At 48.7% G+C, this 16,352-nt stretch overlaps 2 protein-coding genes across 4 annotated transcripts in view; both read right to left on the minus strand.

The window, feature by feature from the left end:
* Nucleotides 1-6,418, minus strand: part of STK40 (serine/threonine kinase 40) — a 51,951-nt gene extending 45,533 nt beyond the window's left edge. The window contains exon 1 of one of the 2 annotated variants that reach the window (XM_049878765.1): nt 5,910-6,418. In XM_049878765.1, the coding sequence (XP_049734722.1) occupies nt 5,910-5,916 (7 nt within the window). In that variant the 5' untranslated portion in view covers nt 5,917-6,418. Of the gene's footprint in view, nt 1-5,490; nt 5,671-5,909 lie in introns of those variants that run through there. The other variant, XM_049878766.1, reaches the window with a different exon arrangement.
* Nucleotides 6,419-10,239: 3,821 nt separating this feature from the next.
* LSM10 (LSM10, U7 small nuclear RNA associated) lies at nt 10,240-15,647 on the minus strand. Of its 2 annotated transcripts, none has more exons than XM_049878768.1 (2): nt 15,345-15,647; nt 10,240-10,977 (listed from the first exon to the last, which is right to left on the minus strand). In XM_049878768.1, the coding sequence occupies exon 2, from the start codon at nt 10,951-10,953 to the stop codon at nt 10,588-10,590; it is 366 nt and encodes a 121-aa protein (XP_049734725.1). In that variant the 5' UTR covers nt 10,954-10,977; nt 15,345-15,647; the 3' UTR covers nt 10,240-10,587. The 2 variants fall into 2 exon arrangements, with proteins under 2 accessions (XP_049734725.1, XP_049734724.1); XM_049878767.1 differs by lacking the exon at nt 15,345-15,647 and adding an exon at nt 13,151-13,241.
* Between the last annotated feature and the right edge of the window lie 705 nt (nt 15,648-16,352).

Raw genomic sequence — 16,352 nt, forward strand, 5'->3', positions numbered from 1 at the left:
AGGTCATTTTCTCTTTCTTCTGGACCCTGGGGCCGCAGAGTCCGTTAACACTAATGATCCTCAGTCTGTCTCTTTTGCCAAGTAGATGGCAGTCTATAAACATATCCAGAAAAAACAGCTTCCTCCTGAATGACAAGAGCCCTTCCCAGCTCTGCTGCTTCCTACCTCTAGTGCTTCCCAACAACTAGAGCTCCTCTGAAATAATCAGGCCTGTACACTGCTAAGCTCTGGGGAGCTGGAACTCACACCCAAGACAGCCATTAGCCAGAAAAGAATGAATACCACTGTGCTGCGGACTCTTCAGGGAGAGGGGACCTCTGTGTCCCCTCAGGAAGGGGGGCCTCAACCCCAAGAGAAATGCATTTGCAGAGGGAAAAATAAGGCTGTTCCAGTTGTAAAAACAGGAGCCTAGACATTTTTTAAAAAAGAAATAACAGATACTTTTTGAGGCAGTGATTTCATTTCTAGGAATTTATCCTGCAGCTACCCTAAGGTGGGCAAAGTCTATATATGAAGACAGTCACTTCTGCTTTGTTTGCAGAGCAAAAGATAGAAAATAACCTAAGTCATCATCAACAGGGTAAACTTGCTGGATAAATCACACACCTGATGGTATATAATGCAGCCCCCAAATGACCCAATGTGCCTGTGCCAATGTGGAACCATTGCTAAGATGAGTAAATCAAAGCAAGCGATATGCTCCTTTTCCTCTTGGCTCTTGATCACAGAGCCTGGGAGGATGTACAGGACTGCTGTGTGCCCTGGGCCACTTCCGAGGCCACAGCCTCACCTGAGCAGGTGGAGGAGGAAGAAACATTCCTGTTTCAGGCCACTTCCTTTTTTACCTTCATACCACATGCCCAAGGACAAATCTGGTGAAAATCTCCCAAATGCCAAAGAGCCTGTCTGAAGCCCTGCCCACCAGTACACACACCATCTCCCAGCCCAATCAGATTCAGGGATGGCTCCACAGCACAGGAGAGAAAAGGGCACTTGGACCGTTTCCTTTCATCTCCTTAATGGTTCTGATCTCCGATCCAGAAAAGGGACTGCATCTGCTGACCCAGGATCCAGAAGTAAATCCAACGGCAAGGTCTCTTTCTAGACCTCCAGGGAGCACTGGGAGAGCCGTCTTACCCCTGAGAGTACAAGACGCTGCTGTTCAGGACCACATCAGTCTGCTTTTCCTTGCTAAATCAGGGTAGATATACCCAGACTGAAAGGCCACTTTTTAGAACCATTTGAAAGCTGAAGAAATTCTAGTTTTGCAGACTCAGCAGCTTGAGTTTCTGAAAAACTGAAGAAGTTCACCTTCCTGGCCAAATGTGGACAGAGGAAAGGTGAAGGAACCGAAGCTGCCCTTCTCTCAAGTGCTGACTCAGGCAAAGCCAGAGGGGAATCCTGGCCCAAAGCCGGACAAGGTTCCACAAGGCTTTGCAATTGATCTTCTCCTAAGAGAGTGTGCTCAGAGCTTTCTGAATGGAGCTGGCAGATTTCACTGACCATTATCTTCACCCCAGCCATTCCTATCTCTGCACTATCATTCACTCTTGTCACCCAAACCAGGAACCTCAGGGTCACCAGTCACTGTTCCTTTTCCCTCAATTGTCACTTGCAAACACTCTCAGAGTCGGGGTGATTTCCGGCAAACAACTCTAATCTCTGCCCTTCCTCTCCATTCCACTGACTGCCCTGACCCAGGTGTTGACCAGCTCTTGCTTCAATGACTGAGAAAGCCTTCTACGGGGACTCCAGACTCGCCCTCTCCCGGATCCACCCTCCACCCGTGGTCAGAGGGCTTTTTGGAACATACAGGTTTAATGGCGGTGTTTCTGCCTGTTACGGATTGAATTGTGTCCCCCCCAAAATATGTGCTGTAAATCTTAACCTCTATGCTTGTGGTTATAGTCCCCTCAGAAATGGGTTGTCTTTGTTATGTTAATTGAGGCAGGTGTAGGGCGTGGTGTCTTAAACTACCTCTTCGGAGATATAAAAGAGATTAAAACAAGCAAGCCAGCAAGCAAAGATGGGAGAAGAGTGATGCCAAGCCACATGAAGACTGCCTAGGAGCAGAAGCTAAAAGAGACAAGGACCTTCCTCCAGAGCGGACAGAGAGAGAAAAGCTTCCCCTAGAACCAGCACGCAGAATTCGGACTTCTCTAGCCTCCTAAACTGTGAGAAAATAAATTTCTGTTTGTTAAAGCCACCCATTTATGGTATTTCTGTTATAGCAGCACTAGATAACTAAGACACTGCCACTTAAAACGAGGCCTCCCATCACCAACAGAATCCAAAGTTGAAGCAGCTTTGCACTGGTGCTTGCCTACCTCTCCACATGCCCTCCAGCCAGCCCCCTTCGCACCCTGCGCTAGAGCCCCTGTGGGTTCCTGATGCTCTACGTGTACCGGCATGCATCCACGCTGTGCCAAGCTGTGCCCTCTGCCTGGAGTGCTTCACGAACCCCCAGAAACTCCATTTTCCCTTCAAGGTCCAGCTCAAGCTCTAAGGACTCCTGGAAGTTCTACTTGACCTCCTCCTCTTCCCCAAGGTGAATCACTCCTTCCCCTAGGTTCCCGCCGTGTGCTGCACAGACTTCTGTGAGTGATCGCTGAGCTCTGTGCCAGCATTAGTGAGTTAAGAGCCTGTCCCTGACCTTCTAGACCACAAGCTCCTCCAGGACAGGGCCTGCCTCACTGTCTTCCTTCTGCCCCCAGTACCTGGCACATCTCCGGCCACACACAGGAGTTCATGTGTGTGTGACTGGGGTTCTGCATTCTGAGCCACTACACACATCAGTGGATGTGATGTCTCCTGATGACACCAATTTACTAGGGTTGCTAGCAGGGACACACACAGAAGACACTGTACATTTTCTTCCATGTTTACTTTAAAATACTATTTTTCTCAGCAGTCCTACTTCTATTTTAAAAAATGGTTCCTTTAAAGGGCCAAGTTGAATGATCTGCATGGCTCACATACAGACTGAGTGAACTCCCTACAGATTTCCTTTGCAGAAAGAATACAATAAAATCCTGTGATACTGTAATCCCTCAGAACACTTCTGACAGCTCAGTGGGACACAGTTCCAGTCACCACTAATTGTTTCAACTAATTCCTGGAAGTTCTTTCCTACAGCCTGTAATAACAGCTAACGCCAGATATTTATTACTGGTGTGTACTAAGTGCTCAACATCTTATTTAATCCTCACAACTGCCCTATTAGGGAGTATTCTTATTATTTCCATTTTACAGGTGGGAAAGCCAGGCATGGAGGGAATAATTAACCCCAGGGACCAGCAGGGCTGGGATTAGAATCTAGATCTGTCTGATTCCAGAGTCAAATAAGCTCCTAACCACGAAGACCTACTGCCTTCCCAAAAGGTCATATTAAAGGCACAGTAGACAAATGCAGCCCCCTTCCCCCAATACTGGCTCAGACCACCACCAGGTCCCTGAGAGAGCAGCCTCACTTCCCCACCTGCTTGCAACCCCAGGAAGTGAGGGGACATGCACCTGGCACTTTGTGCAGGCAGAGAAGCCCAGGCCAATGCAGGGAGCTTGTCACTTGGCATTGGTGCTTCCCCAGCAAAGATCCACCACCCCAGCACCAACTCTCCTCTCATTGGCCTGCAGTGACCTCTCTCAGAGGTCTCCAGTGCTTTGGTCTCACCTCTCCCCTTCCTTCCCTCCTCTGCTGGGACTCCAAGGAGACCTTTCTTAAACACGGCTCCCATCACTTCTATTCTCTGCTTAAAACCTCCACTGGCTCCTCACTGCCTTGGCATAAAGTCCCAAATCGTTAATGTGCCATTCCTGTGTCAACCTATCTAGACTCATCTTATGCTGTGCCCACTTCCATACATCACAGTGAACAATTGCAAATTTCTGGAATTAACTGTGAGTTTACTTCTATCTCTCTCTCCAAGTAGAATACCTTGCTCTTCCATTCTCACCTGGCCACACCTTCCTATCCTTCCAGACTCAGCTCCAGCATCATGTCTTCTGCCAAGACTTCCCAGTACCCTCACCCCCTTCCAAGTTGTGCCAGCAGTTTCCTTCACTGGGCTCCCACAGCCCTTTGCTCCTGCGGCTACTAGCTTTTTGTGACACGTTTCAATTATTTGTTTATAAGTCAGTCTCCCTTAACTAGATCATGAGCCCCTTGAAGTAAGAATAGCTAAAATTAAAAAAAAAAAAAGCTAACATTTTTTGAACTTTTATTATGTGGCAGACACTGTCCTAGGTATTTTATGTGTTAACTTTTTACATCTTCATAATAGCTCTACGTTATCACTCTATTTTACAAATGGGGAAACTGAAGCACAGAGAGGTTAAGCAATATGCCCAAGGTCACACAGCTTCCAAGTTGCTGAACCACAATTTGAACTCAGGAAGTCTGGCCCCAAAGCCTGCTTTTAGTAACCTGTTGTCATGTGGGAAATGAATGAATGAATGAATGAATGAGGGCTTCTTTCAGAATGTCCAGATATAAACCACAAACAACTGGCCCACAGGGCCCTTAAGGAGCTCTGGAGGAACTCACAAGTACTGTTTACAAACAAGGTTCTTGGGACCTACAATTACATTTACCATGACTTAGAGTCCGTCACATATTATACTCTTCCTTATCTCATGCAAAACTACTCAGCCAACACAGAAAGGTGCCCAGCCCAGCGTGACTACCCTCTTACCCATGGTTCTCAAAACCAAGCAAAGCCAACCGGTTTCCTCCCATGACTTAAAACAGAGCAAGGTCTACCCTACCACAGAAGACGGCTGTCATCTCTTCCTTCCGCCAACAAAAGGCATCAAACCTGGGGAGTGGGGGTGCCCAGAGAACGCGACATCGGGGATCGGAATGCCCCTACCTAAGGACTGCAAGGTGGGGCCAAGCGGCGTGGGAATGGGCGGGCCCGGCCCGGGTACAGCAGGTGAAAAACACTGACCACAGCAGACTCTCTCCTTGGAAAAGGCTGGCCAAATGTAGCACTGGCAGGCAGGCAGCTCTGACTGGTACCTGAACGCTGCCTAGGATGCGAAAATTCCCCGGCAGCTATGGTGCTTGTGCTCCTGGAGAAAGCCCTAGCCCTCCCTGGGGATTCGTTCTAAGTTTCAAGTCACTCTCGGGATCAGAAGGGAAGTATGGTGAGACAGGGGGTGTCTCGTGGGAAAAATCTGGCTGGGCTCAGTTTTTTCACTTACTGGCTGAGTGTCCCTGGACAGGACTGGCAGTGCCCACCTACCAAGGCTGCGGCAAGGACCTAGGCTCCCCGCGGCCGCCCCGTGCCCGGCGCGCAGCAGCCTCCGCCCCCGTTGCCCTCAGCCGCCTAAGAAGGGCAGATCCCCCAGCATAGGAGGAGGCGTGCGCTGTTGCCATTTCTGTCGCATCTGGATAGCCCCGGACTGTCAGCTCGGTCCCTTTGCCACGGCGGCTGAGGCCCGCCCCGCCAACCCCCTCCCTGCTACCCACCTCGCGACCCCCGACCTCACCTTCCCCGGGTGCTCAGCGCTGCTCGCCCATAGTCCTTAGCCCGGAGCCGGGGCTGCTCGGCGCTCCGTGCCGGGGGCCCGGGGCCGGGCCGGGGGCGTGGGAGCCGCTCACCGCCGCCTCCCAGCGCAGCCGCCCGAGCAGCCACCGCCGCCGCCGCCGCCTCCCTCCATGGCTGCGGCGCCGCCACCTGACAACGGAAGTGACGCACCGCCACCCTCCTTTCTGGCCCAAGCCACAGCCCCGCCCCCAACCCTCCCCCTTGCCTGTGTCTACAAAAAACCCACGGCCACCATCTTGACGACGGGCGGAAGCCTTCAGGCAAGAGGCCAGAATCAGATTGCTGATTGGTTCACCCTGGGGTCTGGGCCTAAATTTGTAAAACGATTGGAGCCTGAGACTCTAAAGGGGCGGTACTTACCGCTCATCTATGCCGGCGGTGAGGCGGGAACGGAAGCAAGGACCCCGCCCTGACGCCACCGAACCTCGTGTGCCCTACACTCGCCCTGGCGGGGTAGGAGAGGTCTCGAGCAGTTGGAAGATGGCCAATTGTAGTGTATTTATCTGAAAAGTGGCTCTTCTTTGATCCCCATTTTACCGGTTTCTGGAGCTCTGCGGAGAGCGCTGCAGTTAGGTTCAATAAATGACAGGAATTCCAGTCGCAACCCTCACAATTCATTCCCTTCTAGGCCCCCTCTCCTTTGTAGAAACCCAGAGAATGGGTATCTTCGACCTGGAGATCCCCGGAGACTTGACTAGGGAGGTTTACAATGAAAAGCTCCTATTTACGCTTCTAGTCATCTAACCTCAGTCCCTCCTGCTGCAGTTTCGGTCCCTTTCTCCTCCTCCAGCAACCACGCCCTCCATGAATCAGCTTCTTGCAGCAGCAGATGAGCCCTTTAAAAGGATTGCATCAGGCTGGTGACTCACTGGGGCCCTCTGAGAGCCCGGCTTCCCTCCCCTGGCATGCAGAAGCAGCTAGAAGGGGTCAGTGGCAGCAGGACTCGCGGCCATAGACCCACTCTTTTATCTCAGAGGTGTGAGCCAGGGTGCCTGCTGCATATGACTGTCTAGCTCCTGGGTGCGTTTCTCGCTGTCCCCGGGGTCATTCTGTGTCCATGTGTGGGCACATGTGTCTGAGCCTGTGTGCACTGCCGAGTTTTCCTAGGGCGTGTGGCCAGGCACTTATGTGTATGTGCATTTGCCATTGCCACACAGGTAGTGCCAGGACATGAGAGTTGGGGTGAGGGAGGTCTGGCGGCCTCTGCCTTTGTGCATTTGTCTCTCTGAATGCCTAGTGCCCACTGAGATGATCGAGCTGGATAACACCGTAATCGAAACAGCTCCTGCTGCTGTGCCAGATGCTGTGTGAAGCACTTTGGAGACATAGGCATCTCCAGGTGGGAATTAGGAGTCTGTTTATAGAAGAGGGAGCTACAGTTCAGGGAGTGAAAGTAACCTGTTCAAAGACACACAGCTAATAATGGCAGGGCTATGACTGGAACTAAATCTGGTAGATTCCAGAAAGCTTGGATGTGCATCCTTGCTGCATCACTTACAAGCTGGGTGACTGTGCAAATTCCCTATTCTTCCCAGCCTGTCAAAATAGGGATAACACATCATGGGACCAAGCAAGCATTCCATGAGCTATGGAAGCAGCTTCTCATGGTACCTGCTGAGTGTTCACATTCGTCTCAGTTACAGAACTTAAATGAGGTGAATGACCAGAAGACAGCCATAACAATGTCCCGGCCCATCATATTCCTCTCTCTGACAAAGGGAAAAGCCTAGGGATTCCGGAAGCCCTGACTCTGACAGGAATCAGTTCTGGGTTTTCCAGAGCTGTAATTATCAGCTAGATGAATCACTCGGGGTTGACACCACCATCCCCACTCCCAGGAGACTCTCAGCTGATTCAAAATATAGGATTTTAACAAAGGAGAGGCGGAGGAAGAGAGGAGAAGAGGTAATGAATAGAAAGTAAAGGCGTCAGCCAGAGGAAATGTAAAGTTGTCATCAGGACACCAACATGGGGAGACTGCTAAGACATGCACACACACACACAGACACACACAGTGACATATTTTCCTGCTGGCTCTCCAGCTCTGGGCATACTGGCAGACGGTGCTGCCATAACAAAGTGACACCTGTCACAACAGCATAAGATGGTTGCTTGATGAGGCACAGGCAGATCTGCCTATCACAGAAGACCTTCAACCTCCAGGGGCTTCCTCAGGCTTCTGAACCCTAGTAAGCCCTACTTGCTGGCTGGTCTCTGGCTCCTCTTTGTGCCCAGACCCCAGGGGCTGGATATGGTATAAGTTTTGAGTGCCAGATCCATACCCTGTGGCTGGGTACCATCACTGAGGTGAGCAGGCACCTCCTGTCTTACTCTGTCATCAGTGTGATGTCAAGAGTGCTAGGAGGCACAATAGTATAGTGTAGTAGTTAAGATCATGGGGTCTGGAATCAGGCAGACCTCAGTTTGAATCCTTACCCTGCTGCTTACTGGCTCTATGACCTTGAGCAAGCTGCTTCATCTCTGAGCCTGTCGGCTGGCTCATCTGTAAAATACTGTTGTTAATACACACCTCCAGGGTTGTTATAATGATGAAACGAGATTATTCTTTCATTCCACAAAGATTTACGGAGTGTCTGCTATGTGCAGAGCATTGAGCTAGATCCTGGGGATCCAGTAATACCCAAACAGTCAGCAGCTCTGCCCTTGTGAGGCATGTAAGGCCCCTAGCACAGGGCCTGGCTCATAGTGAGATTCAACCAGCAGTAGCTGTTTTAGTCAGGGAGGAGCAACCCGGCAGTCAACTTTGTGGACTGATGACCTTCTCACCTTCAAAGCCTCTTGTAGTATTTTCCCTCCTTGAGAATCTCATATTCGGTAAGATTTTGTCTCCTATACAATCTACATCAAGTAACTTCTTCCTTTTGGTTTATGACAGCCTTGTGTTACAGCCATTAGATCTTGTGCTCAGTAAGAGGAAATCAGTGTGGCCACCATACTAAAAAAAAAAACAAAAAAACCTGTTGCTGTCGAGTCAATTCTGATTCATAGCGACTCTATAGGCCGAATAGAACTGCCCCATAGGGTTTCCAAGGAGCACCTGGTGGATTTTAACTGCTGACATTTTGGTTAGCAGCTGTAGCTCTTAACCACTATGCCACCAGGGTTTCTGATCACCACACTAAGTTGGTATAATTCCAGCCCAAAATGGCCTGATAAGCCAGCTTGATCATAGCTTGGGTGCTGTTTCTAGGTCTTTCTGGAATACTGACAACTCAAGGGACCCCTGCCGCCCTTGGGGACCCCTACAGCTGGGGATGCCAGACTGGAAACCACTGAACTGGTCTCTCAAGTTCCATCCAGCTCTTCCAGGCTGACAGCTGGAGTGGCTGGTTCCCTTGTATGCCTCTGGAGAAATCTGAACTTCAAGCTGCAGACCCACTGGGACTTCATCGGAGCTGTGGTAGTTCCCTCCCCCAGATGAGACCCCTGTAGTCTCTCTCCAGGCAAGGCGGTATATGGGGAGGTGGGGGTAACTCCTCCACGCCACCTGAGCACTCAGAATTCCTGTGACCCACACACTGGCTGAAGCCGCAGGAAGGGGGATATGTGTGTGCTTGAACAAAGGCCATGGCAATGAGTGGCACAAAATCCAAACTCCAGTGGGGGCATAACATGTTGAAATAATGTCTTTCATCTTTTCTTTGGTGTCCCTCTGCCCTTTCCTTATGCAGTCTATTCTGCTTTCCTGCCTTCAGGAAAGGAATGACACAACACAACTGAGTCAATTTTTAGCGTCTGAATTCCAAAAGCCTAGCCTTCAGGGAGGAATGGAAAGAATCCCTGTGCAGAGATACAAATTTAGAAAACTGTGTATCACTGGATCTGGGCGACTGAGACTTGGCGGCGTCTCTGACAATGGAGGAACTTCTCTTCAGGCTCCTAGCTGACATCATCAGCTAGGTCTAGGGGATCTGAGAGCAGGAGGAACCGTGCTCCTTTTCCTGGGTGGAGCGCCAGGGAGGTAACAAGACCCTCAGGAAGAAACAGCTGTGTGCCGCATTTGGGTAAACAGGGCTTAACTAACCTAATCAACTAGTCGCTGAAGAGTCAACTCCGACTCATGTGACCTCATGTGTGTCAGAGTATAACTGTAGAGTATAACTCCACAGAAATGTCTACAAGATAGCTACAACAGAGACTTGGGTTCTTATCCCCACAACCCCCTCCCTCTTCCTCGAGGAACCAAGGACTCTTCAGAATCTGAGACTAATTTCTTGCTGTTGGCTGAGCCCCCACATCTGAGGTGAGGGTTTAGGATACTTCACTCTCTCCACCTCAGGAAACAGAAATGAGACCAAAAGCCTCCTCCACAGGGGGTCTGAAGCGAACAGCCACTTCCCACCTGACCAGACTGAGGTACTCTCCTACAACAGTTCTCAAACTTTGCTGCATATTAGAATCACCTGGGGGAACTTTAAAAACATCCCAATGCCCCAGCCAACTAAATCAAAAAATCAGAGGGTGGGACCCAAGCCTCAGTTTCTTTTAAAGCTCCCCAGGTGATGCCATGCGCATCTTAGTTTGAAAGCCAGTGTCCTACTGCACAGGAAAGGCAGGGAGCCCCACACTCAGCAGGGAAAGCATGAGTCATGGACTTATTTGTATCCAAGTTTGGTCTTATGAGAATATGAACACAACTGCAAGAGAAAAGGGGACAGTTATGGGTGGCTCAGGCTGAGTATATTTAATAATCCTCATGGCAGAGGGTTGAAATGAAAACTATTCGACAGACTACCTAAATCAGTAAATCAGGAATTCAGATGCAAACGATCAAAAGAGGGGCTTGTCACTTATCCCAAGGCCACAAAGAGATAAATTAGATTCTGGGTTCCAGGTTGAGTCTGGGAGGTAGAACTCTGTGAAAGGCAGCTGTGACAGGAGGTGTCTGTCCAACACCGGTCTCTGGGCTGGCCCTGCTCCCTCCTCAGGCTCAGGGCAGGGAGGAATGGCAGGGAGTTGGCTCAGTAGAACTCAGTCGGAACCTGAGTCGGGGGTGGGACGTGCTGAGGGAGCAGCCTCACTTATAGTTTTTGGAGGGAAATTCCTGCCTGCCCTGGCCACCAAAGTTGCGCACCCGATGGATGATCTGCAGCTGCTGCTCGATGGTGGCGGTGATGTTCACGTCATCGGGAATGTGGACGTAGCGGACGTTACGGCCTGTCACAAATAGGTCATCCAGCTCAACCTGATGACCCCAACGGTCCGTGTAAGTCACATTGGCTAGGCGGATGTTCATGAATGCATCGACGTTGTCTATGCGTCCGCGGGCAACGCTCTCGTCCCGCAGGTCCACGGTGGTTACCTGGCCCTGGAGGCCCTGCAGCAGGATGATCAGGCTGTTCTCAGAGATGGTTCGCTCCTTCACAGAGTGGCTCAACGCCATTCTTCTGCACCGGCTGGCTGCTCGCTGTGGGCAAGAGCACACAGATGGGAGCTGTAGCAGGCTAGAGGGTGCAGTTGTCAACTCACGTATACCGGGTTCTAGTCCCAAATCCCCAGCACAAACCTCCCCAAGCCTACTCCACCTCCCTAGTGTTTGTGTTTATGAAGTACCCTTTGGGACAAAGGTACACATATCTCATAGAATTCTCATACCACCTTGTAAGCCAAAGATTACTTACACCCATTTTATAAATGAGGAATGTAGGGCTAGGAGAGGTTAAGTAACTTGTCCAAGGTCACAAAGATGTTAAGTGGAGGTGCTGGGATTCAAATCTATCCCTGCCTGACTCCAAACTCCACACCAGTGGTTCTGAGTGAGCACTGAACATTAGAATCACCTGGCAAGCCTTTACCTGGCCACCATGCCCCAGAGATGTGATTCATTTGATCAGGGGGTGGGGCCTAGTATCCTATTTTTTAAAGTTCCCCAAGTCTGAGAATCACTGCTCTAATGTATAGTTTATACCTGTCTTAGTCATCTATTGCTGCTATAACAGAAATACCACAAGTGGATGGCATTAACAAGGACAAATTTATTTCCTCACAGTAAAGTAGGCTAAAAGTCCAAATTCAGGCTCCAGGGGAAACCTTTCTCTCTCTGTCGACCCTGGAGGAAGGTTCTTGTCATAAGTCTTCTCTTGGTCTGGGAGCATCTTAGCGCAGGAATCTCACGTCCAAAGGACATGCTCTGCTTCCGGCGCTGCTTTCTTGGTGGTATGAGGTCCCCAACTCTCTGCTAACTTCCCTTTCATCTCTTGAAAGACAAAAGGTGGTGCAGGCCACACCCCAGGTGAACTACATTGGATCAGGGAGGTGATCTGAGTAAGAGTGGTGTTACAATCCCATCCTAATCCTCTTAATATATAATTACAATCACAAAATGGAGGATATCCATACAATACTGGGAATCATGGCCTAATCAAGTTGATACATTTTTGGGGGGACTTAATTCAACTCATGACAATAATCTTGTCGCTCAAAGTACGGTCTGTGGACTAGCAGTTTCAGCATCATTTGGGGACATAACAGAAACGCAGGCTCTCAGGCCTCATCCCCACTGACTGAAACAATCTGTATCTTAACATGATCCCTAGGTGAATCATATGCACGTTAAAATTTGAGAAGCCTTGGTCAACACCAGTTCTTAAACATAGTGAACACTTGAATCACCTGGAGGACTTGCTAAAACAGACTGCCGGGCCCTACCCCAGAGCTTCTGATTCAGTAGGTCAGAGGAAGGGCCCAAGAATGTGCATTCCTAACAAGTTCCCAAGCGATGCTGATGTTCCTGGTCTGGGGCCCACACTTTGAGAACTACTGGTCTGCACAATGCACTTGCCATATAAGTAGGAATTTAGATAACTAATTGAAAAATAGTTGCATACAATGACACTGAGTTTTGAAGGTAGAGAGACCTGGGCTGGAATCCCCCCTCCACCCACTAACTCTGTAAACCTAGGACAAGTTACTTAATGTCCCCAAACCTGTTCCCACATCTATTAAACTGTAGGTTAAATGAGGCTAACACAATCTCGCTACATTGAATGGACTTTCCTTTGCTTTTAACATGCCTTGATTTTGTATTAATGTGACTATGTCTTTTCTACCCCCTATCTTCAGGCCCTTAGTCGAAGGTGGTGAAACCATCTTTCCTTACAACCTTACTCGGAATCCAGGCCAGAGCTGAGCAGGCTGGCAGTAAGGGTGGCAAGCCAGACTATGCCACCGACTGGGGAGAATGGGAGCTGTATCATGGGAAGAGTCTAATGGCCCCATCTCCCCTACAGGTTTCAGGTTGAGGAATCTGTGATCGAGTAAGGGTTTGGGACTGCGAAGAGCAATCACTGGATCTGGAGTCAGACCCGGACCTGGGTTCACAGATAGGTTCCACCAATTCCTAGGAGACCTTTTGTAAGTCACTTAGCTTCTCCAAGCTTGTTAACCCCTCGGTAAAATGGGGATGATGATGACCCTTTATAGGCATACCTCAAATATATTGCAGGTTTGGTTCTAGACCACTGCAATAAAGCGAGTCACACAAATTTTTTGGTTTCCCAGAACATATAAAAGTTATGTTTACACTATACTGTAGTCTATTAAGTGTGCAATAGCATTATGTCTAAAAAAAATGTACATACCTTAATTAAAAAATACTTTATTGCTAAAAAATGCTAACTATCATCTGAGCCTTCAGGGAGTCGTAATCTTTTTGCTGGTGGAGGGTCTTGCCTCGATGTTGATGGCTGCTGACTGACCAGGGTGGTGGCTGCTGAAGGTTGGGATGGCTGTGGCAGCTTCTTAAAATAAGACAACAATGAAGTTGGCTGCATTGATTGATTCTTCCTTTCACGAAAGATTTCTCTGTAGCATGCAATGCTGTTTGATAGCATTTTACTCACAGTAGAACTTCTTTCAAAATTGGAGTCAATCCTCTCAAACCCTGCTGCTGCTTTATCAACTAAGTTTATGTAATATTCTAAATCCTCTGTTGTCATTTCAACAATGTTCACAGTATCTTCACCAGGAGTAGATTCCATGCCAGGAAACCACTTTCTTTGCTCATCCATAAGATGCAACTCCTCATCTGTTGAAGTTTTATCAGGAGATTGCAGCAATTCAGTCACATCTTCAGGCTCCACTTCTAATTCGAGTTCTCTTGCTATTTCCACCACATTTGCAGTTACTTCCTCCACTGAAGTCTTGAACCCGTCAAAGTTATCCACAAGGGCTGGAATCAACTTCTTCCAAACTCCTGTTAATGTTGATATTTTGACCTCCTCCCATGAATCACAAATGTTCTTAATGGCATCTAGAATGGTGAACCCTTTCCAGAAGGTTTTCAACTTACTTTGCCCAGATCCATCAGAGGAATCACTACCCATGGCAGCTATAGCCTTATGAAATGTATTTCTTAAATAATAAGACTTGAAAGTTGAAATTACTCCTTGATCCATGGGTTGCAGAATGGATGTTGTGTTAGCAGGCATGAAAACAACATTAATCTCCTTGTACATCTCCATCAGAGCTCTTGGGTGGCCAGGAGCACTGTCAATGATCAGTAGTATTTTGAAAGGAATCTTTTTTTCTGAGCAGTAGGTCTCAACAGTGGGCTTAAAATATTCAATAAACCATGTTTTAAACAGATGTGGTGTCATCCAGGCTTTGTTGTTCCATTTATAAAGCACAGGCAGAGTAGATTTAGCATGATTCTTAAGGGCCCTAGGATTTTTGGAATGGTAAATAAGCATTGGCTTCAACTTAAAGTCACCAGCTGCATTAGCCCCCAACAAGAGAGTCAGCCTGTCATTTGAAGCTTTGAAGCCAGGCATCTTCTTCCAATATAAGGCTGTTTCACCTACATTGAAAATCTGTTCTTTAGCATATCCACCTTCATCAATTACCTTAGCTAGGTCTTCGGGATAACCTGGGGCGGCTTCTACGACAGCACTCGCTGCTTCACCTTGTAATTTTATATTATGGAGATGGCTTCTTTCCTTAAACCTCATGAACCAACCTCTGCTAGCTACAAACTTTTCTTCTGCAGCTGCCTCACCTCTCTCAGCCTTCATAGAATTGAAAAGAGTTAGGGCCTTGCTCTGGATTAGGCTCTGGCTTAAGGGAATGTTGTGTCTGGTTTGATTTTCTATCCAGACCACTAAAACTTTCTCCATATCGGCAATAAGGCTGTTTTGCTTTCTTATCATTCGTGTGTTCCCTGGAGTAGCACTTTTAATTTCCTTCAAGAACTTTTCCTTTGCATTCACAACTTGGCTAACTGTTTGGCGCAAGAGGCCTAGCTTTCGGCCTATCTCAGCTTTTGACATGCCTTCCTCACTAAGCTTTATCATTTCTAGCTTTTGACTTAACGTGAGAGAGGTGCGACTCTTCCTTTCACGTGAAGACTTAGAGGCCATTGTTGGGTTATGAACTGGCCTAATTTCAATACTGTTGTGCCTCAGGGAATAGGGAAGCCGAGGAGAAGGAGAGAGACAAGGAAATGGCCAGTCGGTGAAGCAGTCAGACCACACACAACGTTTATCGATTAAGTTTGGTGTCTTATATGGGCGGGTTCCTGGGCCCCCAAGCAATTACAATAGTAACATCAAAGATCACTGATCACGGATCACCATAACAGATATAAAAATAATGTAATTTCAAGTCTGAAATATTGTGGGAATTACCAAAACATGACCAGAGACTCGAAGTGAGCACATGCTGTTGGAAAAACGGTTCCGATAGACTTGCTGGAGGCAGGGTTGCCACAAACCTTCAATTTGTTTTAAAAAAGCAACATCTGCGAAGCACAATAAAACGAGGGATGCCTGTACTCACAGAGCTGTGGGAGCGGGTTTGGGGAGATGAGCTATATACTCAGTAAGTCAGGAAGAAAACACTTTCCTTGCTCCTCCGCAGTCCTCCGGTTCCGGGACCTCCTGCGCTCCGCCTCCGGCACGCCACCGACCCAGGCCCACCGCGCCGGATCCCTTCCGCTTTCCCTGTTCGGGTCGCTAGAAAGCTAGCGGACTCCTAGATAGGCCGCCTGAAGCCTGCGGTAGCCCGCCAAAAAGCCATAGCAACGATAGGGCCACTCTATCCTCCGGGAACATAGAGAGGGCGTCAGTGCGCAGGACTCGCGTCACCGCGGAGAGTCGGAAACTACAATCCCCAGAATGCCTCGCGAGTCTCCGGGGCTCGCACGTTTATCGCCTCTGGTTTATGTCATCGGATTCTTCTTTGGAGTCATTCATTCGTTCAACAAACATTCATTGAGTCTCCAGCATGTGTCAGGCACCGTTCCAGGCATTGGGGTATACAGCGGTGACCAAGCAGACAACCTCCCTAACCTGACGGCGCCTAAATCTAGTGGCGGCGGGTAGTAGGGTGGGGGGAAGGAGGCGGGGAGGGTCTATAAGAAAATAAACAAGAAAAATATGATAAATCTCTTCAGAGAATTAAAATAGGGTGGTGTGATAGTGAAGGAGTGGCTACTTTATTGGATGGTCAGGATGTCCTGAGAAGGTGACATTTGAGCTGAGGTGGATAACACGAAAATCAAGAGACCATTGCAAACAGTTTGTGCAAAGGGCCAAGTGGAAATGAGCTTGACGATTTGTAAAAACGTAACGGCCAGTGAGGCTGGGTGAGTGATGTGAGAACAGGTCTGAAAGGAAGGCAGGGGCCAGAGCACTTAGGGATTTGTAAACCAAGGTAAGTTCAGATTTCATGGTTAAAAGTGCAGACTCTGGAGACCATTGTTGGTAGGTGCCGGGGAGTCGGTTCCAACTCATAGTGACCCCGTGTAGAGCAACGAAACACTGCCCAGTCCTGTGCCATCCTCAC

This window comes from Elephas maximus, chromosome 3, assembly GCF_024166365.1.
Source record: "Elephas maximus indicus isolate mEleMax1 chromosome 3, mEleMax1 primary haplotype, whole genome shotgun sequence".
NCBI classification, from domain to species: domain Eukaryota; kingdom Metazoa; phylum Chordata; class Mammalia; order Proboscidea; family Elephantidae; genus Elephas; species Elephas maximus.

Bases quoted from the DNA above. Each gene is read 5' to 3' on its own strand.
- LSM10 (XM_049878768.1), bottom strand. From the start codon at position 10,953: ATGGCGTTGAGCCACTCTGTGAAGGAGCGAACCATCTCTGAGAACAGC.